General features: G+C 42.8%; 3 protein-coding genes across 11 annotated transcripts in view; 2 read left to right on the forward strand and 1 right to left on the reverse strand.

Moving 5' to 3' along the window:
• The first annotated feature begins 167 nt into the window (after nucleotides 1–167).
• On the forward strand, nucleotides 168–10,478 carry mfsd1 (major facilitator superfamily domain containing 1). Of its 8 annotated transcripts, XM_034604506.1 has the most exons (17): nucleotides 168–393; nucleotides 564–616; nucleotides 1,384–1,496; nucleotides 1,626–1,668; nucleotides 1,805–1,872; nucleotides 2,075–2,183; nucleotides 2,336–2,438; nucleotides 2,904–3,002; nucleotides 3,163–3,274; nucleotides 4,582–4,638; nucleotides 5,094–5,250; nucleotides 6,060–6,157; nucleotides 6,299–6,411; nucleotides 6,536–6,583; nucleotides 6,749–6,815; nucleotides 9,511–9,616; nucleotides 9,853–10,478. In XM_034604506.1, exons 1-17 carry the CDS (start codon nucleotides 222–224, stop codon nucleotides 9,910–9,912), a joined length of 1,578 nt encoding a protein of 525 aa, XP_034460397.1. In that variant the 5' UTR covers nucleotides 168–221; the 3' UTR covers nucleotides 9,913–10,478. The 8 variants fall into 8 exon arrangements, with proteins under 8 accessions (XP_034460397.1, XP_034460400.1, XP_034460402.1 ...); XM_034604509.1 differs by lacking the exons at nucleotides 9,511–9,616; nucleotides 9,853–10,478 and adding an exon at nucleotides 7,797–9,321 and having other exon boundaries at nucleotides 170–393; XM_034604511.1 differs by lacking the exons at nucleotides 9,511–9,616; nucleotides 9,853–10,478 and adding an exon at nucleotides 7,809–9,321 and having other exon boundaries at nucleotides 170–393.
• LOC117772923 (P2Y purinoceptor 3-like) lies at nucleotides 9,661–11,606 on the reverse strand. The gene has a single exon (XM_034604516.1). It carries the CDS (start codon nucleotides 11,572–11,574, stop codon nucleotides 10,582–10,584), a length of 993 nt encoding a protein of 330 aa, XP_034460407.1. The 5' UTR covers nucleotides 11,575–11,606; the 3' UTR covers nucleotides 9,661–10,581.
• A 359-nt stretch (nucleotides 11,607–11,965) lies between these two features.
• The window catches only part of schip1 (schwannomin interacting protein 1), a 208,244-nt gene continuing 192,924 nt past the window's right edge, over nucleotides 11,966–27,285 (forward strand). Inside the window, exons 1-5 of one of the 2 annotated variants that reach the window (XM_034604111.1) lie at nucleotides 11,966–12,087; nucleotides 12,361–12,448; nucleotides 19,804–19,871; nucleotides 19,978–20,064; nucleotides 21,495–21,630. In XM_034604111.1, coding sequence (XP_034460002.1) covers nucleotides 12,065–12,087; nucleotides 12,361–12,448; nucleotides 19,804–19,871; nucleotides 19,978–20,064; nucleotides 21,495–21,630 — 402 coding nt within the window. In that variant the 5' untranslated portion in view covers nucleotides 11,966–12,064. The remainder of the gene's footprint in view (nucleotides 12,088–12,360; nucleotides 12,449–19,803; nucleotides 19,872–19,977; nucleotides 20,065–21,494; nucleotides 21,631–27,285) is intronic. The other variant, XM_034604112.1, reaches the window with a different exon arrangement.

Here is a 27,285-nt window from a genome sequence, read left to right on the forward strand (position 1 = left end):
TGATAATTAAAATCTCTATTCAGAAATTGAATTTGGATTTTTACTTCAAGTATGAACATCCCTCCAAACCGGAATAACTCGCGTTGAACTCAAACGTCCCATTCTGTCGGCATCACCTGAACGCAGCACAGCGCCACGTGACACCGCTGTCGGGTCACATGATCGATTCCCTCCCTCTAAACTTGTTTTTTTCCCCCTCCACTGCTCCCAATCAAACGAACATGGCGGACAGCGAGGAGCGGCGGAGCCTGCTGGGAGAGGAGGGGGATGAGGGCTCTCCCTCCGGCGGGCAGGCTGACAGGGGCCCCGGCAGAGCGCTGCCCGCGATCTGTGACCCCGCTCACCTCCTGCACCGGGTGGTCGTCCTGGGGTTCATGTGCTTCCTGGGATTCGGTGAGAGCAGATTACAGCCCTGACTTCCCCTCAGCTCCTCCTTTTAATGTGCAGCAGGTTTATTTCAATAAGTTACAAATGGCCTTTAAAGAAACGTTGTGTTAGATTCCCCCCCTCCTCCTCATGTCACGTTACAGACATGTTGTGTTATGTCTGTTGTTGTGTTGCAGGAAGCTACTTCTGTTATGACAACCCTGCTGCTCTTCAAACTCAAGTCCTTCAGGTAGTTCAACCTTTTCATTTACACCAGGACATGACCATGAATACAGAAACTCATAGTAATGGCTGGTTGACACAAAGTGACCAGTTCTTTTATTTCACATGAAACACAGATCAGACGAGGGCTGGGCTATAAAACAATAATAATCACACTATTATTTCCCCCCACAAGTAATATAAGGAAAGTTCAGTTTATATCGACATCCTTCAGGTGTAATAGAGAGTTGGTTTTAATGTTCTATCATATAGATAACAAAACCTTGACTTGAGTCTTTGAAATCGAAAGTAAACTAAAATTACCTACTGATGTGAAAAGTTTCATCTTGACAACTTTTAGTCTCCTTTAAATCAAAGTTCAACATGTACTTTTATCGTTCCGCATTCCCTGATGTTGCCTACTTCTAGTTTTTATTATTGGGAGCTCATATTCATTTTTAGGTGTTTTTACTTGTGTTTTTTAATGGTGAAGTGCTTTGTAACTATGATTTGAGAAGTGTTTCATAAAACAGAAATTGTTATTACTACTGTTAATATTATTATTGTTGTTGTTATTAGTATTATCTATATGGGCCAGACCTAGATAAGACATCTGTATTCAGGAAAGTATCATTACAGTTTGTCTCATAAACCGACCAGTACAGCCATATTACCACACTCAACTCGAGGATTTCAGTTCACAGACTAACCTGAGTTTCACATCTACATTTTACTGGTAAAAACTGCTGAAGTCATCATTGACACTCTGACATGTTTCCTCCTTGACTGGACCAGGATCTGAATCTCAACACTGCAGAGTTCATGCAGCTGTATGCCTGGTACTCCTGGCCCAACGTGGTCCTCTGCTTCTTCGGGGGCTTCCTGCTCGACAGGGTCTTCGGCATCAGGTACAAACAGGTGTTGCGTCTGTGTTGAGCTCAGGAGGTATAAAACACCAGAAGTGAAAGTGAAAGGATGGAGTATTTTTTTTATGCTTATCATCTTGGTCCGTTTCATCTTTGTTTTGTTTTTCACAGGCTGGGAACCATCATCTTTTCCCTCTTTGTCTGTGTTGGACAGGTACTTTTACTCTGAGATCTAAAGATAAAATATAATAACCAATATTTATTAATTTCAAATTATCTATTTCTGTAGGGATGAAAGCATACATATATTGGATGACATGTAATTGTTTTCTTTTCCCACTTCTACAAAGGTAATATTTGCTACTGGAGCTTTGCTGAACCGTTACTGGCTGATGGAATGTGGACGTTTTGTATTTGGGTAAAAAAATAACTAATTTTGCCACACATTCTTTCACAATCTCACTAGTTAACCTGACCCTGCATTGACTGTTTAAATCTGAGCCCAGTGTCTTTCTACTTAGTCACAGACTTTCAACGCTGTCAGTCTGAGGCTCATGTTGCACCTGGGCTCTCACGTAACTCACACCGCTCTCCCTCCCTGTTTTTCTTCTGCTGGGTAGTATCGGTGGAGAGTCCTTGGCTGTGGCCCAGAACACATACGCAGTCAACTGGTTCAAAGGGAAGGAGCTTAACCTGGTGTTCGGCCTTCAGCTGAGCATGGCTCGACTGGTAAGGATGCTGCCAATGGAACGTGCTTTCCCCCCAAAAATGTTTTTTCTAGGCTGTAACCATGGTGAATTAACCTGCTTTAAAACATACAGCCCATGTTATTGATACAGTGAATTTTAAATCCGTTCACTTCACTCTCCTCTCGTCTCAAGGGCAGCACAGTGAACATGAACATTATGGGCTGGGTGTACAACAGAGTCGCAGACCTTGTGGGCTCTCCTGGATACACCGCACTGGGCGGTTCACTCATGATAGGTAAATATTAGTATGCTCTAGCTGGGACTGGGGGAGTGTTGAACATCGAGACTCAGCTTTTCCTCTGTCTGTGCTGAAGATATTAGATCCTGTCTCTGTTACTAATGACCTCAGATTACGCAGTAAACAGAGGCAAAGAGAATGAAGAAGTAAAAGTGCTGCTGGCTGCTACAGATGAGTCACAGGAGTTAGGAGAAGTGTCAATTCTCGTAATTGTCTTCATCTGCTTCTGAACTGAGCTAAAAGTGCTTCCACCGTGCATTCTGTTTTTTTTCTGTATAATCTCTCTCCACTTCTACTGTAAATTTAAGTGTAATCTGATCTGAATTCATACGAACTACAGAATCCAACGGCAGTCATCATGTATCCCAGTTTGAATTCTGGATAACCTTTTTGCCAATATCTGACTGAAACCTACATTTCCTTGTCTCCTCCATTTGTATTTATGTCTGTTTCTGTCCTTAGCTGGTGTAACCTGCCTGTTTTCACTGGGCTGTGCCCTGGTGTTGGGGTTCCTGGACAGAAGAGCAGAGAGGATACTCAACAAGGAACAAGGCAAAACAGGTAATGTATTCTTTGATTGTCTGCTCTCTTTTTTTTTTTACTTCCTCTTCAACCTTTGTTAAAACCTGGAACATCTTTGTCAGACAAGCCACTGTTTGTCGTTTACAGTTGTTGAAGTCAAATAATAGCCTCAAGCTAATCTGTGTGTCTTGAACATCAGGTGAGGTGATCCAGCTGACAGACGTGAAAGATTTCCCCTTCCCCCTGTGGCTCATCTTCCTCATTTGTGTGTGCTACTACGTCGCTATTTTCCCCTTTATTGGACTTGGACAGTGAGTACTGTATCAGTGGCATATCTCTAACACAGACATTAGTCACCACCTTAGACACGTCCATGTTTTTTCCAAATCACGTCTAAACAATTGAATTTTCCAGAGCTGAACACTGATCAAGGTCTAGTTCATTCAAAAGAGATCGAGAGAAATGGAATTGAACCTCAGCTAAATATCAAGTGTCTGAATACTTATGTCAGTATATTTCAGTTTCAACTTTTTAATGAATTTGAAAATGCTTTCTTAAATTATGGTTGAACCTTTTCCTTCTGTTGAGAAGAGATTGAGGAAGGAGACATTTTTGTTGTGTCCTCAGTGCATCTTTGGTGCCTTGACACCTGCAGTCAGAACTGTCCACTTGTAATTGGACCACCCGGGATGGATGTTATTTCGAGGTCTAAACGGGATTTGAAAAGATAAAACCGACAAATCATCATATCTATTGTTGTGACCATTGACACTAATTACCAACAGGATTTCCTTATTTATTCCAAACAGAACTTTAATACATCAGATTAAAGGAAAAGATAATATGCTACTATTATGGTGTTTAATTTAATTCAGTAACTACAAATGTGCTTTTGTGCCTGTATATTGTGCCTATATATATATTTGCAATGCCACATCCATCTGGTGATTTAAAAAAATATTCAAAACTAATTTTTTGTAATACTGCAAATGACTTGACCCAATGCAATCTGTCCAAAATCACTCCCACTTCAGTGCACCTCCATGTCTTCGTCTTTGTCCCCTTAAATATGTAAAGTGTCCTTGGGTCTCTTGAAAGGCGCTATAGAAATTTAAGTTATTATTATAATAATGTGTATCATGATTATCAGCTCCTAAACAAGATGGAATTTTTTTTGTGGAATGAATAAATTGGGATTAGTTTAATGCTAATGTCTAAGGAAAGATTTATCAGTGCAACCTCTCAATGTTGCGATGTCGTCAGCCCACAAAGAGAGTGACAGAGGGAAATCAGACATGGAAAGAGGTTTGACAAATGGGTTTTCAGTGAAAGGAACCAATTGAAATTATCACAGCCTGTATTTCCTCCACTGATAGGCACACTCAAATCACTTAGCAACTGACATGTTTTTCTTCCACAGAGGGTCAGTGCTTACAGAGCAAATAGTTGTTATGCAAATGTGGCAGAAAACTATGTATGTGAGACAGAGCGAGAGAGAGAGAGAGAGAGAGCTAGTGGTGCACTTGTTTGATTTCTGTTCCCTTTGAGGTCACATCAACATAAAGTCTTAACATCCCACTGCACCGTGAGCCCACCATCTCATTTTCTTTGTTTACAGGGTGTTCTTCATTGAAAAATACAACTTCTCCCCGGCTGAAGCCAGAGCTGTCAACAGGTAAATCGGATCAGGTGTAATAGGCCCCGGAGACCTTAAGGCACTAACACTATTATAGTCTGCTCTTGCTGACGTATTCTGAATTTCCTCTGTGGGGTACATTTTGATACTTCCTGTGGAGCAAATTACATTATCCGGTGCAACATTAGAATTTTGCGAGCTGAGAAATCTTCAAGCACCTGAAGCTGGGAACAAAATAAAAGAAATGACTCAGCATCATGTTTGTAAAGACAGATTTTTGCAAAGGGTTTGTTTCCAGGTTACTGTCATTAGACTCAAACTTGCAGAATCACACGCAGATTGTTCTGGAGTCTAGTTACAAAGATCAATCGTCAGTATGACAGTATGAGCTCAGTCTCTCAAGTAGCTCTGTGTGTATATATATACGTCTTCAGCATCAGTGCAGTGGATGTACTGTTCATTACTCCCTTCATTCCATTCTCTGTCTTTCTCAGTATTGTGTACATCATCTCAGCCCCTGCATCTCCAATTCTGGGCTTCATGGTTGATAAGATTGGGAAGAATGTGATCTGGGTAATAACTGCCGTGGCCGCCACACTCGCCGCTCACATGATGCTGGCCTTCACCTTCTGGAACCCATGGATCGCCATGGTAATGTCCCTGGAATTGAAACATTAATTTTGTTAATTCATGAACAATGGTAAGATGGATTTAAGGAATTAATTGTGATGTTAGCAAATACTAGTATGTACTGAGATTCTGGGTATGTAAGGTTTATTGTGTACAAGGTGGATGGAGGAATCGCAGTCATTGAGGATAGTTGAAGGTCCTTTAGGCTCCGTATTTATTCAAAATTATTGCAGAATTTTTGGCCTTGTGGTTACAAATGCTTTGATTTTTTTTCTCTACAGAAACCTTAGTGTAACCTCCAGTCTTAGTTGGTAGTGATAGTAGAAGGTTACACATTCTTTTTTTGCTGCAAGCCCCTGAAGACTGAACAAACAAACATGTTTCTCTAAAGCATTTAATCCTCACAACTAAATAAACTACAGTCAACCTTTTATCTATGATTTATTAACAGTTAAATGTTTGGTTAATCTGCTTCATCTGAACTCTGTGTGTGGTTTGATCAGATATTTTGGCTTAAGCTAAATCCTGATTAGCGCACAGAAGTACGTGTCATAACCTTTTTTTTCTGATTAAACTCTGCCCACTTCAAACCAGTGACAGGAAATCTCAAATGTTGAATAACCAAATCAGTTGAAAATACAATGATGAAGAAATATAACATAAGACACCAGAAACCTCTGTCTCTTCAAATCAATAGCACGACATCATCATCTATTTCTTAAAGCATTTTTTCATACAGTATATCAAGTTGCGTTACATCTCACCAAGGGATTCTGTGCAGAGCCATGTAAAGTAACGTGAGAGCATGTGTTTGCTTCCTTGTGTTCCAGTCCCTGCTGGGTGTCTCCTACTCTTTACTGGCCTGTGCACTGTGGCCCATGGTGGCCTTTGTGGTGCCCGAGCATCAGCTGGGGACGGCCTATGGCTTGTATGTACCCTCGTTGACCCCCATACTATACAGTATACTCTGCTTGTGTGGATGGTCCACCAACACATAGCACATTGCTGTTTTTGTTTATTTTTTAATCGACATTGGTTTGTCTTCTGCCTTTCTTCCTCCATGAACCAGCATGCAGTCGATCCAGAACCTGGGACTCGCTCTCATTGCCATGGCAGCAGGAGCCATCCTGGACACCAAAGGATACCTGGTTTTGGAAGTGTTTTTCTGCGCCTGTATTTGCTGTCAGTATTTTCCTCTGGCTTTGTGTGTGCTTGTGAGAGAAGAGTCTTTCAAACTCCTGTTAGACACTTGACAGTGACATGTGAGTGATTCTACACTTTGTTTTTCTGGCTCGCTTTCTTGCAGTGGCCCTGATGGCAGGCGTTATGCTGTACTTTGTGGATTATCTCAGAGGTAAGAGAAGACTCTTTCACGTTTTTACACTTCCCTCAGTCCTTTGCCATATTCTCTCAGATTTTTATTACCTCAGTCTACCCCTCTTCTTTATTTTCTCACGAGGCATCCTTCCCTTTCCTTTGTCACTGTTAAACAAACACCACTTCCCTTTTTTTTCTGCAGGAGGAGGTTTGAACCAATCGGCTGCAGCCAGAGCCAAACTTCAGAAAGAGGCCACTTCAGACGCAGAGTGAGTAACTTTGACCCTTCACCTTCAGCCACTGCTATTCCAGCCACTTACTCAACAATTAGACAAGCATCTCAGAAACATAATGAACCACCCACTCATGTAATCAAGTGCCACCGGCATATTTTGTTCAGGAACACTTGCAGGAGCTCCTGTGCTGATTCACTGAACGCGTCCTCAGCTGAACCTGCTGCAGTCAATTTAGTCCAAATCTAGAGAAACTAGTATAGATATATAGATATTTGTTCAATTCCGTGCTACTCTGAGTTAACAGTGAGATGAAATAAATTATTTCAGATTTTTGTAAATGGCTTTCGGTATATAGTAGTTGCTGTCAATGTCATTGTTTTCATCGAACCGTGTTTTTATGGATTTGTTCTTTGGTCCCATCATCTAAACCTCCTTCCAACCACATGACTCACACGCAGCATCATGTGACTGTGTCGACAACTCTTAGTTTTAATAGTTAAAAAGGTTAAGATGTTTTACTACGTTCAGGTGATGTGTCATGTTATCACTGATATGTTGGTAGATATGAGTTTTTATTTGGTTTGTATTAAAGGAAACCTGGTGGCCTACTGATTACCCACCTTGTGTTATCAGTGCTACTGTAAAAAGGAAAAAGAGCTTAATTTTGTGACTTAAAACTTTCCGTGCTGCGTTTGTGGCAAAGCCCCTTTTCATGAACAGCAGAACAACAAGACTTACTGTACCGCAATGTGCAGGAAATGGCTCCTGCGTTGGCTAACCTGGTGGGCACATTTATGTAGGTCACAGCTTTCACATTCATATATACTTAAAGGGCTGGTTTCGCGACAACAACTGACTACCTGTGTTCGGTTTTAAGTCTGTGGGACATACTGAATAATCAAACCATACTTCTGTTTCTGTCTCTCTGTGTATCTACTCTTTAATACAGCTTACATTATATTATATCTGACTGACTAATATTTTCCGCTCTGTGCTGTCATTGTTTTTTTGCAGATGATGATGATGATGATGATGATGATGATGATGATGATGATGATGATGAGGGGAACACACATGGTCCTGGGCTTTGGAGCAAGGGAATGCACTGTCCACCCCAAAGCTGTCAATCATCTGCCACGGGGGCAGGGCTGTGCTACTGACTCCGCCCAGTGCTGTCATCTGTGGCTCTTCCCACCAGAACTGACCCTGGCTATTACATAATCGTGTATTAATAGCTGATATCATCCAGATAAGGACAAATTGCAAATCTTCCTTTGGACACGGTCACTCCTCTCACCTTTTTGTCTACCTCTCACTCATCACTGACTCCTGGGTGTGTGAGTTAAGACGCTTGAAATGTTTTTTTAAAAACATTTAAATTGATCAGCGGAAGATGAGACTCATGTCCTGTGGATAGGTATCGATAACCCTGACTTTATCAAATGCTAATGCCACTCATAATATAGGGTTCCTATATTAATTCAAGTGTTTTATATGTATATATGTGAAATGGTTTTTTTAAAAGGTTTTTTTATAGTTCTTTTTAAAAGTGGTTTTGAGCAGAACTCTGTTACTTTCCTTATTACAGATAATTCATTTATGTGTATAGCATCTGTCAGCGTTAACAGTAACCCAAACAAAGTTTTTCTTACTGGACCCTGAGTTCATATTTGGTTTTAATCATATGCGTCATTTACTTTTTATGGTGGACAATCTCGAAAAGAGCTTCAATCTTTCGTCTTTGCACTTGTACTTTTTATTTCCTAATTTCTTAATCTGCTCTGTTCTGGTTTTAGAAATTCATAAAAGTTTATTTTCTGTCGTATAATCAAATGGAACACTACTCTAATGATGAGAAAGATGAGATAAAAAAGACAAACTTTTCAGTGCAACTACTCCTGTAAAGATATGCACATTTTAAACAGTTTTATTATGCGATCTGATAAAGTAACAGTTGGGCGTATGACTAATGTTTCGGAGAATATGTTCTGCTCATTTATCAAGCTCAGGTAATTAATTTTGTCGTAAGCACTGTCCCAAGGTTTTGCTTGCTTCATCTGGACAGTGCAACAAAGCACTCGTGCACTCTGCTGAACTGTCAGCGTGTCAGGGTGGTAGAATGACATTTGTCTGCATGTGTCGTCATCAGACTGTGGATGATTAACATTCACTACCTCAGTCGGTCAAATGAGTCCCAGTCAAATTCTGAACAAAACAGTCAACACATGTAAGACGACGCTCAGTAGCAATTAGATTAAATGACAACTGTGTCACTTCCAAAACCATCCTGATCTTTTCACCAGTCTCTCATTTGCACTATGGTGTTATAAAAGTTTAGTCTTTGTTTAATGGAGAAAATAAGTGTTACCTGTTGCTGATCTACACACAAGAGGTTATATGAGAGATTAAAGAAGATATATTGTACAATCAAAGGATGGCTATGACTTAAAACAAGTCTTTGTTGTTTAAAAACAAATCCCATTTGATAAAACATGACTTATGGAACAACTGCATTTGATTAAAGACACATTTTGAAAGATTTTGCTGTTTTTGTACAACTTTGTCTCTGCGCTACTTTTTTTTTTTACCTCACCATATACTGTAATAACTTGTGTTCTCGCCCTTTAGCGGCAGCCAGTAGGTGATTAATGCTGCCTGCAATATTTACATAATTGTTCTCCTGTTGGGTGCGGAGATGATAAAGATGGCCACGTTATTATTGGTGCAGGATTAAAAGACGGCCCAGTAAGCTGACAGAGGGGGGGCTTGCTAGATTAGCACCCATGTCTGCTTTTGGCCCACGCAACCGCTACCTGTCCAGACTGGGAGCTCAGGTATGCACACATTGACACACACACACACACACTACACGTAGGACACAATTCAAACACAAATCCATTTATTATGTAGTTCAGCCTCTAATCTTGACACTGGCGATACATTTGTTTTTTTCTAAGAAGACACGGAGGACTGGTTCTGCTGCAGCACCACAAATTAAACACGAGTGACTCTAAAACTGAGGTCTCCTTTTCCTCTTTAGTCAAACTTGTATTTTGTCCTTTGCTCGCAGCTCCCAGATCCCCGCTCTACCCATCTGTCTTCACTGGCCCACAGGAGTGTTCTGAAATGATGCCCTTCATTCATCTGCCTGCTCCCCCTGCACTGTAGCTCTGCGGCTCCAGACAAGTATGCACTAAAAAAAGAGGATGCTTACAAAATGTCCTTTTTTCATGTTTTTCATGTTTTCATGTGTTTTTTGCTTTAATTATTATCTCCACAGAGATTATTCTTGAACCTATCTAGACTATTTCACTCTGCAGTTTGTTTTTTGAGCCAAGGAAATTGTCATAAAATGATGCTGCTGCTTTATGGTGCCATGGATGCTGTTTTTTAGGGTCTGTTTTAGAGACTTCAAACGACAGAGGGCAGTAATTCCCACAAATGCTTTAATATCACTCCTGGCTACAGTATCCCTGCTTTTAAATAACAACATTTAGCAATCTCAGCATTTGCTGTTATGTCCTAAGGTGTGCTGTTCTTCCAGGTTTTATAGGTTACATTAAGTTAGTAGAATAGATTAAAGTGTACAAAAAAAGGATGCCTCACAAGTCAGGGACTTCTGTCACCTGTTGAATGTTTCCAGTTACATATCTTTTATACTTAACATCAACATAATAAATTGAGTTATTAAACACAGCTTAGACGGTGTTGGCATTGTCCTTATTATTATTATAAATATCAATGTCCACTACTTATGATAAAAGTCACTGTTTGGCCTGAGTCCTGTGATGGATGCTGTCTACCCTCCGGACCTGTTTCTGCTGCCCACATCCACCACACACACCCCGGGCTGCACCCTCTTCTTCCTCCGGCACAGCCAGGCCCGCAGCTTCTGCCGGCGCCGGTAGGAGCCCCAGAAGTAGAGGAGGGGGTTTGCGCAGCAGTTGAAACTGACCACCGGTTTCCAGACTTTATAGGAGATCATGACCACGTTAAGCAGCTGGCAGTCCGCGGGCATGTACACCCTCACGAACAGGTACACGGTGCGCGTAACGTGGTATGGCACGAAACACACCACAAACACGAGCAGCACGAGCAAGACGGTGGACAGAGACTTGTTGCGCATGAGAGCCGTGCTGGTGTTGGAGATGGTGCCAGCGGCCCTGCAGTAAAGCGCCTTCATCATGGAGCAGTAACAAGTGACAACGACGAGGAACGGGATGAGAAACCCCACTATGGCTAAGAACAGCCCATAGGGAAAGTAAACGCCAAATTGCTTCGGGTTAGTCATTTCAAAGCACACGGTCATGTTGTTGATCACCCCCGTGTGCGCAAAGACCAGCGTGGGCAAGATCTCCGCCGTGGCCAGGACCCAAACCGAGCCTGACGCAAAGAGGGCGAGCCGCTTGGTCCTGAGGCGCACGGCGGCCATGGGGAAGCACACGCCGAGGAACCGGTGCACGCTGACGCCGGCGAGGAACATCATGCTGCAGTGGAGGTTGACGAAAAAGAAGAAGCGGACCGTCTTGCAGAGGACGTCGCCGAAGGGCCACATGTCCCCGCGGGCGTTGCTGATGATGAGAGGGGGCAAGGACAGCACGTAGAGGAGGTCCGCCACGGCCAGGTTGGTCATGTAGATGACCGTGCTGCTCCAGGAACGCGTCCGGCAACACACGCACCACAGCAGGGCGCCGTTCAGAGTCAGGCCCAGCACGAACACCAGGCTGTAGGAGAGGGGGAGAAGGATCCTCTTGTAGTAGCTGTTCACCGGACAGAGGTGGAAGTCCTCCATTCAAAAGGTCAACTTGGGTTACTTTTGGAGAACCAGTCCAAACCTTCGTCACCTGATAAATGGATACGTCCTCCTGCCCCTCACCTATTACTACAGTGTGTGACGTGTGCAAATACCAAATGCAGGTGTTTGTTCAACTTGTGAGTTCCCCACCCCCCCTTGTTCCCAGCACACACCTGTCTAATCTAAAACCATTACAGCGCCATATCTGGGCCATGAGCAAATAGATTGGCACACAGTGGAGCGTTTGAAAAAGCCTGACATAATAGGCTGAGATACTGTAGCATGCGATTGCGCTTTCCCCCAGAGAGACATAATTAATGCTGCTATTGCCAAGTTAAATGACACACCGCACACGCGCGCAGGCACACGCACGGCATCCCATTGGCTGCTCTCTCCCTCCCTCTCTCTCCCTCCCTCCCTCTCTCCGGCTGCTCCCGACCCGGTGCGCTCACTTCATCTCTGTCTGACCGCGGAGAGGGAGCTCGTCATGCTGAGGAACGGCGCGCACAGGTTAGTGTCACCTCCGCGGACCCATGCCAGTCACGCGTGTGCATGCATAGGTGCGTTCCCTCAAGGATGCGAGGGGAGCTCCTGCATGAGCTGCACTTCGACATGCACCGATGAGTGATGAAATCCTGCAGAACGCCACTCTCTGCTGCAGCAGGAGGAGGAGGAGAGAGTACAGGCTGTTCGCACACTCTGGAGATTAAAGCAGATTGCATGTTTTGGAGAGTTTTCGTGTTTGTGTGTGTGTGTGTGTTAACTTGAGCGGTGTCCTTCCAGAAGCATGCACCAGGGAGAGGAGGCGAGGCTGCGCAGCGGGAGTCTGGCTCGGGAGAGGAAGCACCTTGCTCTGCGCATCAATAACCAGGTGAGAGGCTTCCACCAGACAGCACAATAGACAAGTCCATTAGGTCATGAGTGTAAACTGGATTCTGTAGAGTCTCATCTCTGGGGGGAGATACTGCGAGAAGATGACGGTATCCGCTCAGATGCATTCTCAGCAATGATGTAATTCACTTTCTGATCTTTTTTTGGAGCAGGAAGTTGAGGCTCACACAGTGAGCGCTCTCACAGGAGGGAAAATAAATCACAGTAATCCAAGAAAACATCTATTTTAATAACAACGTTATTTATATAGAACCTTTCAAAACAGCTGTTACAGAGTGTTTCACAAATAGGAGCAATTATAACAAGATCACAGAACCTCAAAGACAAGATGCAAATGAATACGTCATTTCAAATCAAAGACAGCAAATGATTTGACACAAATCTAAATTCAAAAGACATCACATGAAATAATACAGAATCGTTTAAAACTAATGGCAATAGAAGAAAATGACAAATCTTCAGGCAAGTGTTCCTCAGTGGATTCCAGCAGACAATCAGCACCATGGACAGTGACACATACTGTGTAAAACTTATATTATTATAATTCTTCTCATAATTATTTTTGTTCGCTTCTCTTCGCGGAGTAACCATGAACTCTGCCTCCATCATTCACCCATTTAAAATGGCACAATTTGCTGAATTCAGTTTTGTTTGGGAAATTGCTTTTTAATGTTGGCTCGTGGGCCCTTCAAGATTTTTCTGTGATGGCAGCAGCTGAAAAGGTCTCATTAATACCCCACATTGTACCTCCTGTTATAAATGACTTCATTTCCAGCAAGGAATGGTTGAGGCCCGACTGAACTGTGCGGCTGACGCAGGGGCTGCGGCCCCCTCCACTTCCTCCACCTCCTCAAGTTGAGACCAGAGCTCATGTAGAGGGACAATGAATAAACTTTGAAGAGAGCGACTGTTGTTATTGACTTCGTATAGTGTAAATCAGTTTTGCTTATCTTTAACAGAAGTGCGAGGTGTTTCCTTCATGTGCTCGGGTGAGCGTCAGTGCACGAGTTCACCTGGTTGTATTGAGCTTCTGAATATTTAATGCCAGTGATGTAGTGTTGCGCATTATCGGCAGCAGGGGATATTGAGCACACGAGCTCTGAAAGCACTGTTCCATCACAGCGTTCGACTCTGCAATACAGTACATTGTAATGCTGCAGCCCCCTCCAACACACAATCACACTTACCCTGTTTTATTGCATGTTCTCCTAAACTTCCTCATTCTGATTTCAGTTTTTTCCCCCCACTGTACCACCCGATAGATGAATTTTATTGTCACTTTCCAGCAATGACATTTCCAAATTGATTAACTCGCCAAGCCAGAGGAGGTCTGTGTTAGTCTGGTGAGGAAAAGACGCAAAGAAGCTTTATGAAGGGCTAACCAGTAATTGGTGTGTGAAATATGAGTGGAGATAGAAAATGCAGGGTATTGGTTATGGAGGCTGCTGCACTTGCTGTGTCTGTGTGAGTGATTCAGATTCATTGCCGAGGCATCAACCCCCTGAGAAACACATTAATCTATCCAACTATTACCCAGTAATCAATGGGACAGCGGAATTTTTATGGCCACCCAGAGCTTATTTAAACAGCAGGCCAACGGGGAGGTAGGGGGTCACCTTTAATGGGATTAAGCATGAAATATACAGCACAGGTGACATTATTGACACAGCACATGCAGCTGGAATCTTAAAATCATTCATCAATATCATGCAGGAGGCCCCCTGTTGCTCCTAATTAAATGAACATCTTCTTAATTAACCTTTGTTTGTGCTTCAACAGGAGCAGAAATCCAGCATCTAACATGTTACAGTGGTGCACCAGCACAGATTGTGGGATTCAGACGTAGATACAGCGTTGTCTAATATATAGAAGGATGTGCATATGGTGGGAGTGCGGTGGTGCCAGGGACGGGTGTCATATTTCAGAAGTGCATTATCGTCTCTCCCCCAGTTGGGACGGAGCTCTGCTGAGTGCTGTTTGCGCTAGCTCACTCAAACGCTCTGCGATTGAGTCATAATAACCTTCGCAGGGGCGAGATGAGCCTGCACGCTGACAGATAGATGTCTCTCGGGCCGCCACGGCCATATGACGCAGAAATACACCATGCATCCTCTGTGTGTGCATCTGTGCTCTGGTTCACATCATTAAATCTTTTATTTTAATTAATTATAATGTAAGATAACTTTTACAAAATGCACACAATCATAGATTAACACACACACGGGCAGCCCCACATGCAGTACACACTCTCCTGTGAGTTTTATAGTCATCACCATTCATTCCAATTACCATGTCTTGGAACGCTGGTTTGGTCCAAATGAATGTGTCTAGTCTTTGATCACTGAGAGAAACCCCCTCTGTTGGGCGTGCGTGCGTGCGCGTGCGCGTGTGTGTGTGTGTGTGTGTGTGTGTGTGTGTGTGTGAGTGAACATACTCTTGCTCCCTTCCTCACCATATGTTAACCAGAGCAGCTCTCTACTGCTTAATAGTAGCAGGGGGACTAGTCCCATGTGCTCCATTTTGCATTCTGATAGACCGTATGATCATTATCTCACTCTCGCACCTCCCTCATCTGTAGTTGTCACACCTCTCGGGATGTCTTCCTGTCCTTTGCCATTTTAGAATAACATTGTGCCCTCCTCTTCCTCCTGATTGATTACCTCCTGAGTCCCTCATTGCAGATTTGCTTCCTCCAACCTCCCTTAAGGTTCAATGTACTCTTGGCTACATGTACTGCATTGTATAGTTGTCTGTATGAATTAGTGCTGCTGTGATTAATCAGTGATTACAAATTTACAGAAAATGTATTTACTCTTAATACTAAATAATAATTTGGGGAATTCATCTTTATCAAGCAGAAATTCCAGGCATGTGTTTGCTCCAGCTTCTTGGCTTTGTTTTTATATCATTATCTACACCAAGGAGGTATGTTTTGTGTGTTAAGTGTATGTTTGTTGGTTGGTTTCAAGGCAGGATTTCTCAAAAACAACAGAACACATTTCCACGAGACCTGTCGGATGGATTAGGCATGGGTCCAAGAAGAATTTATACAATTTTGATCCAAATCCAGATAAAGGCACAGACCCAGGAATTTTTATCACATTTGTTAGCATTGTCGTTATTTTCTAAGCGAAAAATGCTGAAAGAAGGATCGTGATATTTAGGAGATGGGTATCTATAAGTGTGTACATTTTGATTCGGATTAGAATAAAAATCCAGATTAAACTAACATGAATATGTTTTCATCGTCTTTTCTCAGCCTGTATGGTACAAAATAGGGCTCATCTGTAATAGATCTGTGGGAAGGGTAAACTATGGGTGGAGGCTGAGTTCCGTTTTAGTTGTTATTTAAATACTTTTTGACAAAAGATACACAAAATTGTACAAAATAAATCCCTAGTAAAAATTTTTTTACATAATATAGTAATATAACGTTTTGATCGTACCTTTAAACTCTGTGTATGGCTCTAAAATAAATGGTTCTGTCTATATTTGATGACCTGCTGAATTATAGATATGAAATTAGCCTCACGTCTGTATGTGTGCGTGATGTAAGCCTCCTTGGTGTTGCTGCTCTAACCAGAAGGTTGGCGATTCGATCCCAGTCTCCCCCATCTGCATCTGTGTCCTTGGGCAAGATACTGAACCCCAAATTGCCCCTCATAGAAAAGAAGGGCTGCCCATAGATGCGCTGCATGAATGTGTGTGTGAATGGGTGAATGGCAAAATAAAAACTTTTATCGAGACTAGAAAAGTGCGATATAAATACAGACCATTTAGACTGTTAACTGTATGAATGTGTGGATCTCTGAAAACTGTTATCCGATCAGTATGAAATTGCTCTCTCAGTCAATGCAAGTTTATCATTTCGACTCTTTGTCAATTTTACATATTTAAATGTCTGTTTCCCTCTCGTGCTTTAGTTACCTTCATCTCTCCTCAAATGTTCGAGCAAAATTAGGCTGCGTAATAGCATTTAAAATCATGTAATCACATGAACACATCAGTACCTTCATCTCTCAGCGGGCTCTTTTTTCAGTACTCAGGGACTCCGGCGAAGGAGTAAATGTTGACTTCCATATTACTCTTCGCACGCACCGCGCATGTAAATTGATTTCCGATGTTGCGATTAACAAGCATCTCCACTGGTACATCCCTTCTCCTGATTGGACATTTCCCCGGGCTGATCGGCAAACGGGGCTGCAGCTAAACAGCCAATAGTCAGATGCAGCCCTTTCAATGCACCTACTTAATCAAATCCTCTGAGATCAGACTGACGTGTGTGTGTGTGTGTGTGTGTGTGTGTGTGTGTGTGTGTGTGTGTGTGTGTGTGTGTGTGTGTGTGTGTGTGTGTGTGTGTGTGTGTGTGTGTGTGTGTGTGTGTGTGTGTGTACGTGTACGTTTTTCTACATCTTGAGACTATCTCCACTATAAACACTGACCTTTTCAGGACCAGCAGACCTCATGGGGACCAAAGACCAGTCCTAATGAGGCCAAACGTCACTTCTGAGGTCCTGGTTACGGTTAGGGTTCGGTTGTCCACAATGAAATGATGTCAATGTAGTGTCCTAACAAGGATGGCTGCACAAATGTATGAGTGTGTGTTAACATGTGGTTGTTTCTGTCGGTCTGTGTGTGTGCAGGCATGTTTGCTCTTAGTGCATTCAGTTCTGTGTGTCTGTGTTCATATGTGTGTTTATGTCAGTAAGAGACCATACTACAGGCTGAAGGTTGAAGTGAACCGTCTCTCTCACACAGGAGGGAATTAGCTTTAGTCTTTGTCTTTGTCTTTGTGTGTGTGTGTGTGTGTGTGTGCGTGTGTGTGTATTGGTGTGGACATTCGGCTACGTCTGCCATCAGTCTCTGTGATAGAACAAGGTCTCTTAGAAATTAGGATTTTAATACCTCATCAATTAGGGAAGCCCACTTTCTGTTTCTCTCATTTTCCTTCCTCCTTTTCTCTCATTTTTCAATGCCATAATTCGTATTACTGTCCACCCTCACATCCCTTTGCATCACACTTTATTGATTGCCCCTGTTTTCATATTGAAAATAATGCAATTTAGCTGCTTACACGCACAGTAGAAGAGGTTTTTGTAAACATGCCTGTTTTTGCAATCATGTATTCAGCCATTGATTCAATAGATTCTCATGTACCCCATAGTAACCCTACAAGTAATGTGTTCCTCCTGTGATCAGCTGCCGTTGTATTGCCACCTTGGTAGTTCTATTGCTCTCATATAACTTTAGTGCATTTGATTCGGTCCAGAGCGCCATGACATTACACTTGGCTCTAAACACACAAAAGATAGTAGCAGTAAAAGTGACCAGCACTCGGTGCCGTGTGTCAAGCAGGTGCTACGATCTTTTAAAACTTAAGTGAATGGTTATATTTCCAAAATAAAACTTATACTGTGATTTTTATATTTATAGTGGTAATGCTTTTTATGTTCAACAATTGATTATTATGTCACTAAAATGTATCACTACTAAAAATTGAATAATGCTTGTTGAAACCACTCGCATAAGAAAACAAAGAGGACCCTAAAAAAAGTGCAATAGATTTCATTAGCATAACGTAACAAGCAGGTTCCTAACATTGAACAAATGTCTCCACTTCCTCAGACAGAAATGAAGCCGAAACATTTCAAATTCCAAATCCGATATTTGTGTTTCAGATGTGTTTTACTTTCATTCGTCATGGATTCCCTTTTTGGTTCGAGTATCATGACGGAGTCAGCAATTAATAGTATTAACACTTGTTGATACAATTATATTTTAAACCCGTATTTGTCTTTTTCCTGGCATCCTGATTAATTAATCTCTCCTGGCTTCGCTAAGAGGAACAGCGAGAACATTGAGAACTGTCCAATTAATGTAGCTTTATAGCTCAGTGAACACTATGTGCAGCCAAACACACAATATAAGCTCATAGATTCACACACATACACGAGAAATGTGATTAGGATTTTTGATAATTATTTCAGAGGGTGCAACCAAATGTCACAGTTAAATACTGTGAACTTTCAGAGATAACTTAAAATGTTTACAAACTCATAGTTTACAAAATGTTTGTCAGTGTGTGTGTTGATGTTTGAATTGAGGGTTTTTAATGGACTGGAGTAGTTGCCATGCCAACAAACTTCAAACGTTTTTTGATTTTGATCATGGGCACATTCTCATCCAAACAGAAGAATGGTGAAAAATATAAACTTTATTTTTTTTTTTTCTTAAAGGTTGGGTTTATTATTTAGTGTCATCTAGTGGTGAAGTTGCATGTTGCAGCTGAACACCTCTCACCTCACCCTCCCCTTCCAAACATGAAAGACAACCTGTAGTAGACTTCAGTAGCCATACAAACCTAAAAGGTGTTTAGTTTGTCTGGAAGACTGTTAAAAAAAACATGGAGGCCTCCCTGGAGATGACCCGCTCCCGATATAAAAATATAAAGTATTTACATATAAAGGATCTATTCAAGGTAAAGAAAACAACAATTCGTATAATTTACATGATTACACACTCTGGAAAACTTCACTATGATTATTTTATATTCATTTTCTTCTGATAAGAGTGCTGAGACCAGTGAAGGGGATAAATAGCGACGTTTTGTACCATAGAACAAAGACAATGAGCTGAAAAGTACCAAAATGCTCCATAAAGCTGAGAGGAGAATCAGTTGATAACTCGTTTGGTTCATCGCTGCAAAGGTCACCTTCCTCATTACATGCACTATGGTCATTAGCTTCCACATCACACTGAGCTGTGAGCAGGATGTATACTTGCATCCTTTCTGCAGTCACAAGCACACGGACGCACACATGAACAAATACTCACAGCATGCACCCTGCTGACTAACAGGGAGATGGGTGAATACTATGGAGTGGAGCTGCTTTGCTGCTTTGGGAGCTCATCCATCTGCTTCCATTGATCTTGATGGCAGTGGCCCCAGAGCTGCCTAAGAGAAGGGCCTCACCCCCCGGCCTGCAGCCGCTGTCTGGCTGTTTGGCACCTGCTGAGCACTCACACATGCTGTTCACACATCAGTGATACCATACCAGTTGTTTTTCTTTCCCTGCTTCTCAGTTGTTGATGATTATTCATGTTAATGCACCTAAACATGCTGCCGCTCATAGGTTAATAAGCAGATAACAAACAAATAATAAAAAGAGCAGTTATGGCTCAGTTATGCAGCAATGCCAGACAGACAGTGTGCGTGGGCGGAGGAGCAGTTACACAAAATGCTGCCGATTTATTATCGTGTGGATTGTGTCGAGGCACAGACCCTCCTGTATTTCATGAGAATTAAAAACCATATTGGTACTGTTCACCGCACAGGAAGAAGTCAGGAGGTGCCATCGCTACTGCAACCACAGCGGAGGGCCAGCGCCTCCCAAGGTGGAGAGGTAAGCCACTGCACCGTAGCAGTCCCACCGTTCCAAATATAAATCCATTTATCTATAACACACGGGATGAACTGGGCGCGTCTTTTTGTTGCGTGTGACGTCACAGAAGCCGTCCTTGTAGGAGCGAGGAGGAGGATGACAATAGCCCACACCGCCGGGAGCGACGTCAGCGCCTGGAGAGCAAGGCTATTGTGTGAGTGTCACCTGCGGCTTATTTCTTTAAGCTGTGTGATTGTTTATTTTCCAATGTTTAATTTCTGATTGTCAGGGATATGACCTTAAAAGTGCATTTTATTTGTTGTGTGTGAGGGGGTCGATTCCCGCGCGGCTTTAATTCAACCTTACCTCTGATTGGATTTTGGAGGCAGGGTCAAAGTGCACTTTTGAGTGCACAAACTGCCATCTTATACCATTTTACTTAAACACGGAGCCGCGGTTTTATAGGTGTAACGAGGAAGGACAGCTCTCGCCTCGGGCTCCGACTCCCTTGAAAGTTGAGGACAGAGAAGAGAAAGCCAATGTTTACGTGGAGCGGTAACATGATTGGGGTGTGGGAAGGTGAGACGGATAGGAAAAAAAATGTCAGGGTGGACTCGCAGAAGAGGCAGAGACGAGCAGGAACGGAGAGATAGAAGAAGCAAAGAGAGAATAGAAGTGGTGAAAATGGGGATGGAGGAAGGAAGGGGGGGAAAGGGTATTGGTTTTGGAGCGAGGAGTTATGGCTTAATTCAATTTGTTCCATTTGGTTCAGCTGTCTCTCTGCTCCACTGGAGGTGAATGTGTTTCTCCATCGGGTAATTGATCCCACACTCCATCCTGGACCCGGGCTTTCGGGTGACTACTGGGATGAAAGAAGGTGGAGAGTGAGAGACAGAGAAGAGTCTGTGCAGGTTAAGAACAGGGGTGAGATGTCGAGAAAATGTTTGAGAAAGATTTAAATGGAAAAAGAAAATGGCAAAGTTCACTCAAAAATATAGCATATTTCTTTTATTTAGGCCAAGAGATAGATATTGGAAAGTAAATTCTCATTTGAATGTTTTCTTAGGATAGAATACTCATGTCTATATTATATTTTCTGAATTTAACCAAAGTTGAATGCTAAATTTAAACTTTTATGTGTTCCTATAAATCATAGTTATCAGTGTTAACTCACCATTAGTGGTGCTTGAAGCGAATTTTAAGGTCATTGATTGGACATTTGTCATAGAAATGCACCTTGGGAGTTGCAGTCGCGACAGCCAAGAATGTTACGTTTTTCGATGGCGTTTGTTTGTTAGCAGGGTTTCACAACATTGCTGATTTCTCTGAGAATAGTTCATGGAACTTAATGAAAAAATCATGTTTAAGCGACTGTTATTTATGAATGTGTGCAATTTGGTGCAGATCCAGGGAAAACCCTGCATGTAGTGAATTTAAATGTAGTTTCATAAGGGGAATGTTGGGCCTTTGCGGAGGTATGAACTTTACTGAGTGCCATTCTAGAGGACTTTTGTTCCTATCTTTTTTATATACGTTTTCTGCTCATTTAAGCTTCAGAAAGGCTCCATCAACCAGTCACAACCTGGTTAATGAAGTCTTTTACGAGACGTAGGTGTCACTGTGCATTTTATCTCCTGTTTCCAGGATCCAGCGTGCCTGGCGTGCAAAAATGTCCTGCGCAGGAAGTCGTCAGGGGCAAGACGAGGACCTTACAAGCCATCGTCAGGGTGAGGCTTCAGAGAGCCAGCAGGACCCTGTGATGACCGCTGATATGTCTACGGTAGGACTGCATTAAAAGAGTTAAACAGACGGCCGCATGGTGCGACATGAGAATGAGGCAGGTGGCGAGAGATTTCGACATGTTGAAGTTATCTGCTGTCTCGTGTGAGTTGTCAGCCGTGATCTGTTGTGTTTGCACAGAGCCAAAAAAAGAATGGGTGAGAGGATGCATGGATGGATAGAGTAATAAAGAAGAGAGCAAAGGAGGGAGTGAGGGAGGGGTGTTTACCTCCAGTGTCATCTGGGGGACCGCAGGGGTCGTACTGGTGGAGGTGGTGGGGATGCCAGCTGGCGCGGTGCCCGGATCTGTAATTAGCCATTAATTAGGTAAATTTTCAAAGCCGGTTGATTGATTAATGAAGTGCCTCTGCCCTTGTCCTCCCTCGTCTCATCCCGCCCACCCCTTCCCCTCTCCCGAGGGAGCGCAGGGGAGAATTAAACAGTGCTCACAGGGCATGTCAGCCAGACAAAAGCCAAAGAGAGGAGAAAACAAACGGCTGTATGAGCAGCAGATAAACAGTGAGAGGAGAGGGACAGGGAGAGAATGTGTCGGGGGCGGGGGCAGAGACGAGGAGATGGGTGCAGAGATGTAAAAAACATGTCTGTAAACCACCTCAAGTTCCAAGTGACAGACAAGACACAAACTCTCAGACTCTCCTCTGCCGAGTTCCTCAGTCTGTGTCCTCAGTCTGCACAGCCCTGCCCACGCTCTTTGCAGCGCCAGCACTGAAAAGCATGATGTCATGTCTGCATTTGTGTGTGTGTGTGTGTGTGTGTGTGTGTGTGTGTGTGTGTGTGTGTGTGTGTGTGTGTGTGTGTGTGTGTGTGTGTGTGTGTGTGTGTGTGTGTGTGTGTGTGTGTGTGTGTGTGTGTTGAATTTCCTCCTCCATCGTTTTAAGAAGTGCTGGAGGAAAGCAAGGTTTCTTTAGCAAACAGATGGGCTGGTGTCCTGGTGAGAGACTGTGAGCGCAGTGCTGCGTGTGTGCACTTTGTTTTTAGGTTGTTTGTTCTGCTTGAAGGAGTTTGTTGTTCATTAGCACAGCAGCAAATGTCTTCCTAATTAGAAAGTTGGTGTAACTTAAAAATCAAGATGACAAAGAACCCCCCACCCCACCCCTACAAACACAAACCCCCTCACCCCCGTCTCTTGTCTCTTACTTTTTTTTGTTTTCAATATTGCTTTTACCAGAAATATAAATTAACAATGTTGATTTAATGTGAGGGATTCACACACTTATTTCCATCCCATCTGATCCCTCCATCTCAGCGGTTGCATGATCAACACCTGTGGTTGAAGTTAACTCTACATATATCGACATTCATAAATAAATAATGCTAAATATTGAGTATAACTACTTTACTCGAGTATTTGCACTTAATGCTACACTAAATTGACACTCATTCACACGTGCACAGCCACAGTTACTTTGCAGCACAAGATTTTATTTCCAAAACGAATGATCACCTTGTAAAATGTATATAGATTAAACATATATGGTATGATCACAGTGTTAGTATAGCATTAGTATTGCTGTTGGTATATATCCTCTCCTCATCTCCACCATAACCAGCTTTATACTAATATGCTTCTTACACATCAAATGCATCATTACTAATAATACTTTAATATTTGCATATATGAGTCCTTTTACATTGGATCATTTCTGTACACCTAATTACACTTGTGCATTTTTCTACATTTTAAATGCCTGACTTTTAGATGAAGTATTTTTAAAACTGTAGTATTACAACTTTTACCTTAGGGTAAGTTCTGAATTCATCCCCCCCCCGAGGATCAACACACAGGGGCATTGGTGGGGAAAGTAAAAAGAGCAGCACTTATCCAACCCTCATCCACGCAGCAGAAAGTCTGTGTAACTGTGTGAATGGGTAGTTCCCGTAAATCCAGGGTTCCCTCCCAGTGAAACCACCCTGAATAAATAATGCTTAGAAAAAAGAATAAGTAATGTTAACATGCAGTTTCCTCTCATCATCTCCTTCTTCTCCACCCACTGCGTTTGTTCTTGAGACGGCGCTTCTCTCCATGCTCGCCGCTGTTTTATGGCACCGACTTACAGTAGGAAGTCGGGGAACAAAAGTCTCTTGTGTGCACTAAACGCCACATGATTACATAATAGACTGCGGCATGATTGGCTGCTGTCTTGGAAGATGCAAGACAGGCATTTACTCCAGCCACTTTTAGTTAGCTATATAAATCCCCCCCTACCCTGAGATGGGTTTGTTTACCTGTCGGCCTGTGTACACACCACTACACAATTAATGCAACGTTTATCCCTTATTCTCTCCTCACCTTGCATCCGCATCAGAAAAGTTCATAAATACATTAAGAGATACATTGAAATTATGAATAAAAAGTCTAAAATTAAATATAATTTGTACAGTTACAGTGCTAACGGACCTTGTGTACTCACTAACCCTCTGAGATTGAATATGGAAAGTCAGTCAAATAGTCGGTCTTCCACTCTTCAGAAATGGACACATTTCTTTTATGATCAAACGCTCACTTTCTATCCTCCAATCCATCTTTTATTCAGTCGCCGTTATCTTTAGAGAGAAATGCTGGACAGACGCTGCTGTTTTTTCTCTCAAACTCCCCTTCATCACTTCTCCACCTCTGTCCTGCACAAAAAAAACGGATTTTCTTTTTCCGTCTCTGTCTCTCACGCCGTCTGTCTCTGTCTCGGTCTCATTGTCCGTCCTCATTCGCACTGTATCACTCCTCTGTGGCTGTTCTCTGAAGGACAGACATTCATCAGTGTAAGGCCAGGGTGCCACATTATGTGTGTGTGTGTTCATGTGAGCTCATGTGAAGGACCTTGCTACACCCTGTGTTTGTGTTTGTGTGTGTGTGTGTGTGTGTGTGTGTGTGTGTGTGTGTGTGTGTGTGTGTGTGTGTGTGTGTGTGTGTGTGTGTGTGTGTGTGTGTGTGTGTGTGTGTGTGTGTGTGTGTGTGTGTTGGGCGGGGGGGTGTTCATGCATATTTCATAGAACTCTGATATTGAACACTACGTGCACACACACAGGAATAGATAAGACACTGCAGCACACACCGAGGTTTTTCTCCCTCATCTGCTCTCACACAGAAAAACATCCTCAATCAACTCTCTCTCCCTCTCACAACACCTCCCAGAATTCAACTCTGCTCGTATCAATGTCAGCTTCTCTCCTAAGTCTGTCTGTGAGCATCTTCTATGTATCGCATGCCCAGAAATGGCCGGTTCAAGCTCGCCGTAACCCTAGAACCCGAATGTATTATTTATACACTGGGGGGCCAGGCCCTCCATGTCCTGCATTGGTCATTCCCGGCCACGTTGATAGTAAATCAATACGGTCTGACTGCTCTGACACCGCTGCCTTGTGTTGACTGACCTGCTGGGATTGTTGTATGGATGACTCTGTAAGAGGGCGGGTGTGAGGTTGTGGAGTAAAAACATGTCCAGTATGCGAGAACTCATAAGCTGCAATGTCTCAGCGCCCGGCCAAGACGTAATCAATAACGGTATAAAATCCCCTGCAGGTTGATTTTTGATATGAAACAGTAACATTCTTACTCAAAGGAATAGCTTGGAAATTTGGTAAATGAGCTTCTTTGATTTCCTGCCAAGAGAGAGGGGAGAAGATTGATACGGCCGTCACATCTGTCTGTTCAATGTGAGTCTATACACCCAGGAGATGCTCAGCTCAGCTTCGCACAGAGAAAGGAAGCGGGGAGACAGCTCGCCTGGCTCTGTCTATAGGTAACAAAATCTTTCTGATCCAATTCAACTTGAAATACTGGCATTCACCAAAATGCTTAACATGCTCTGGGCAAAAAAACCTTAAGGCTGTACTCATTGTACTGCAAGTCCATACTCCTCCCTTCAGGCTCAACTTAACATTCGGCATGTCCACGTATCCGGGTGAAAGATACCTACTAACTGAGTGGCTGCGGTTTTGAATACAGATACAGCCTTTGATACAGAAGAGCGCCGGTCCAAAAGATGAAGACCCGCAAGCTGTTATGGACACAAGGTTGTTTTTTAATGGTCTTTATAATAAATTAGTATGAATGTAGTTTGCTGTATTTAGCTCTTAGTTTCGCTGGTTTATAGCGTGATGTGAGTGTGTGGTTAAATGTGTAAATGTGAGCATTCGTACGTGCTGACTTTGTAGCTCGGGTGGATCCCTGCGATTCACAGCGGAGTGTGGCCCTCTGGGACGGTTTGCTGAGTTTTATTCGGAGACACCAACCAGCGATCAAAGCTGAAGTGTTGGAGATGAGAATGATGATGAAACGCTTCGGTGCCGAGCCTGTCATTACAGCATAACTAATGCTGCTGCTGCCGGGCTGCCTGATCACAAATGAAATGATTTCAGTGATGGATAGTTAAGAGAAATGCTGTCAGGTGAAGACGGAGAGAAACAAAAGGTAAAGGAGAGCTGAATGTGAATTTAGATAAAAACACATTACATCATCCACACCTGGGCTTTGCTTATTACAAAGTTTGTGTGTCTGTTGTTGTGTTTGTTTGCCTTCGGTGTTTGTGGACATTGATCTTGTCCTATCACTGTGGCGCGTTTGCACATCCCCCCCCCTCCTCTTCCAGCGCCCAGGAGGAGGGAAAGTGTTAGTGTAAGCATTCCTGCAGCCTGCGTGGGAGATCATTCTCTCATCTCTCACCGCCAAGAATCTCACAAAGCCAAGTGACGGCTTCATCCATGCTTCCACCTCCACCCCCCTTAATCCCTTTTTCCCAGCCTCACTCCATGTCATCCCTCGCTTTCCCTCCCACCGCCTCTTGATGCACACAGGCACACACCCGCATCCCACTTCCACAAACGCACACCAGTCCCCGGCCTCTGCAGACAGATGCTAACATATTACTGGTTTTATTGGTGACAGTTGGTGTCTCATTTAAAATGAATTTATATACCTCTGCCCTGGAGTTGACATCGATCGGGCTTAGCTCATTTAATAGCCATGACATTTGCCTATTAGCTTATTTACAATCAAAACAGGCCCAGGCTCAGCTGGCTTCCTGAGAGACAGTAACTCTCGCGTTTGTATCCGTTAGAGAAGAAAAGAAGAAAACGTGATCGCCTGTGCAAAATAGAAACTCTGGAGGAGTATTCACAAATCATGGCCTCATACATACACACTGTACACACACCCAACATGTATAAACACACGTTTACTACACTGTAAATATCCTAATAGTAGCCAAATTTATTTTTTGGTTCACTTGAACTCTTCATTCTTACAGTAGACATATACCTGTATAATTAATTAGCCCCATGTGTTTATCTGTGTATTGTATTTTTTTCTGCAAACTCAGCTCTTTTATGTTTTTCCTTTTGTTTCGGTAAATTCACAATAATGCACATGATAGCAAATTAATTCAAATACAGTTCTCATACTGTCATATTTACTAATTAACTGAACAGCAATTGTCCAATCATAGCTTAGCAACTGTAACTAGGCATGCATGCATCCCTGACTCCTCCACATGTTGCAGCAATATGTATAATGTATGATAGGAGCCATAGATTCCTCTAGGGCCTCTTCTGCTATAAATACTGACCGGGTGAGGACCAGTAGACCTCATGGGGACCGAAGCTTTGTCCTAATGAGGTAAACGTAATTTCTGAGGGTAAG

This window comes from Hippoglossus hippoglossus, chromosome 13 (genome assembly GCF_009819705.1).
Source record: "Hippoglossus hippoglossus isolate fHipHip1 chromosome 13, fHipHip1.pri, whole genome shotgun sequence".
Lineage (NCBI taxonomy): Eukaryota > Metazoa > Chordata > Actinopteri > Pleuronectiformes > Pleuronectidae > Hippoglossus > Hippoglossus hippoglossus.

Bases quoted from the DNA above. Each gene is read 5' to 3' on its own strand.
- mfsd1 (XM_034604506.1), top strand. From the start codon at position 222: ATGGCGGACAGCGAGGAGCGGCGGAGCCTGCTGGGAGAGGAGGGGGAT. The intron at 1,873-2,074 runs GTAAAAAAATAA...TCTGCTGGGTAG, and splicing joins TGTGGACGTTTTGTATTTGG to TATCGGTGGAGAGTCCTTGG. The intron at 3,275-4,581 runs GTGAGTACTGTA...CTTTGTTTACAG, and splicing joins CCCTTTATTGGACTTGGACA to GGTGTTCTTCATTGAAAAAT.
- LOC117772923 (XM_034604516.1), bottom strand. From the start codon at position 11,574: ATGGAGGACTTCCACCTCTGTCCGGTGAACAGCTACTACAAGAGGATC.